Genomic DNA, 2,260 nt, shown 5'->3' on the forward strand with positions numbered 1-2,260 from the left:
TTCTTTGCAGTAGCTTGCTTGGCGTAGCTTTCGTTGTTGCATTTTTTTCTTATGATGTGTCTCACATCATGGATGCTGATGTTAGGAAATTTCGACAGAGCATGGCCTGTGAGTTAAAACACAAATACAAATCAAAACATTACTTTATAACTGATTTCTCTATCACACCAAATTTACCATCCAGAATTAACACAATAAATAGTCAAAGGAGCATGTAGGGATATGCAATTCAACTTGAGTTTTTTTATTTTTTTCAGATAAGTTTCTGAATATTAATGCAATCTGCAAAATACTATGTTTACATGTAACTGAAAATGTCCTTTAAACGCCTACCTTTACATAGATTAGGGTAAGCGTTTTTAGGGCATCATCAAAGTGGGCTTTTTGTGTGCATTGTTTGCATAATTTGTTTGCCACATTCACAAATCTGAACTGATGATCCCAGATGCGACTTTTAGAGATTAGAGGCTTTTCACATAATGTTTGAAAGGTATCATTTTTTTCCATGTTGGAGGTAACAGTAATTGAACCACCGTCACCTCCAACATGGAACACTACAGTCATTTTGTAAAAAGAACTGTATGAGTAATGCTTTGGAATTTATTTTTAATGAAATTTTCCTTTAATTAAATGCACTCACCAACTATAGCTTCAAGTTTTGTGTTATCGAGTTGTGGCTTGGATTCCATGTCTTTGTGTGCCCCAGACTGTCTCCCCGTCAAACTTGAATGGGACAGCGTTTCCCTGCCATAGACAAGCACAGCAAGGTCCGATGGATTTGGTATTTTTACTTTGTAAATGACTAAAACTATTAATTTATTATCTAAGTTAGAATTAAATTTCCTGCTTATCAAAATTGGATTTTTCTCAGACATAGCTACCTCATTAAATAAATATAGACATATTTATAAGCATTCCACTTTTGTCCTCAAGTTGTCAAATAGATGTTTACCATTATTCTCATATCACAGTTTCCTGCACATAAACAGTAATATCTAATATCTATTAATTGTTGTACAAGACAAGCCTGTCATTTCTTGAAATGTTCCTTGGCATTTTACCCTTCATGTTTTTTCCTTTGTTAACCTTTAGAACAACAATAAAGGAGATGGATTAAACACAGAAGATGACATGAGGAATGCATCCAACAGTGAAGATGAAGAGGATGAAGTAGACAATGAAGACTTTTCCACAGCTGGGCTGTTGGGTACTGATATTCAAGAGGTAAATACATAATTACACAGTTTTAGCCCCACTGGTTATTATGAGTTCTTTCCAACCTATTGCTCCAAGGCGACAATGCTGGGCCAACTGCAAATTGGTGAGCACATTCATGCTTCTCAGAGGATGTACCCTGTCAACTATGTTGACATTATTACTTTTTGTCCAGTGCCACCCTGACTCCATTCTCCCACTCCTGGCATTCTCCTAATATGCACCAAGCCAGTGGCAGCAGAGGACCTGCACAAATTCAATGAGATTATTTTATTATTAATCAAATTATTTTTTTCTCTTTCCCTTGTTAACTTTCAGAACGACAGTGAGGATGACCAAATAAACACAGAAGATGACTTGAATTTTGCTTCCAACAGTGAAAACAAAGATTATGAAGTGGACAATGAAAACTCCTCCACAAGTAGCCTGTTGAATACTGACATTGAAGAGGTAAATACACAAATGTGCATTACACAGTTTTTATCTTTACTAAATAAATGCCTACCCTTTAAATTAAGTCTTTCAAGTCGTTGTTAACCTGCAGAATGAGCATGACCTATCAGATTCCAAAGCAAACTTGCTTGATGCTGCAAGGAGTGAAGATGAAAACGATGTGGACAGTGAAGATTTGATGGAGGGCAACACTAGTGGAGAAAACACATCTGAATTTTCTGAGGTATGTAGTAAGTGGTTCAATGACATGGTGTTAGTAGTTAGTGTAATAGCTTATGTAAAAAAGTCCGGTTCATGAAATGAGTGCATTAATAGTCAATATAAAATAGCTATGGGCTAGCTATTTCCCATGGATAGATAGAAAGCTATTTGCTGTGTCTAGATCACCCGGGGAAATCGCAGTGCGTTGCCTAGAAATCATGTTTTAGGATTTTGTTACATTATTTGACACCTTATTTTAGTTGTGTAAGGTAGAGTTGAGGAACCAGAAAGTAGTGCAAGGCTCTCTATTCTATTTTAAATATAACACTGTGTGTAAATGTGGAATTCAGTAGGGCTGGTTCCAAATACTCGACCGTTCGACATTCGATTT

The 2,260-nt window shown here is 36.2% G+C and overlaps 1 protein-coding gene across 1 annotated transcript; it reads left to right on the forward strand.

Annotated features, from left to right (window-relative positions):
* Positions 1 to 728: 728 nt before the first annotated feature.
* Positions 729 to 1,933, forward strand: LOC119884295 (histone chaperone ASF1-like; the record flags this gene model as incomplete). Its single annotated transcript, XM_038694755.1, has 4 exons — positions 729 to 767; positions 1,093 to 1,224; positions 1,534 to 1,665; positions 1,760 to 1,933. Coding segments are annotated over exons 1-4 (477 nt in total), but the record flags the coding sequence as incomplete, so codon positions are not given.
* Between the last annotated feature and the right edge of the window lie 327 nt (positions 1,934 to 2,260).

Source organism: Micropterus salmoides, unplaced genomic scaffold (genome assembly GCF_014851395.1).
Source record: "Micropterus salmoides isolate LMB-PRFRI ecotype aquatic unplaced genomic scaffold, ASM1485139v1 Ms_hic_scaffold_335, whole genome shotgun sequence".
Classification (NCBI taxonomy): Eukaryota; Metazoa; Chordata; class Actinopteri; order Centrarchiformes; family Centrarchidae; genus Micropterus; species Micropterus salmoides.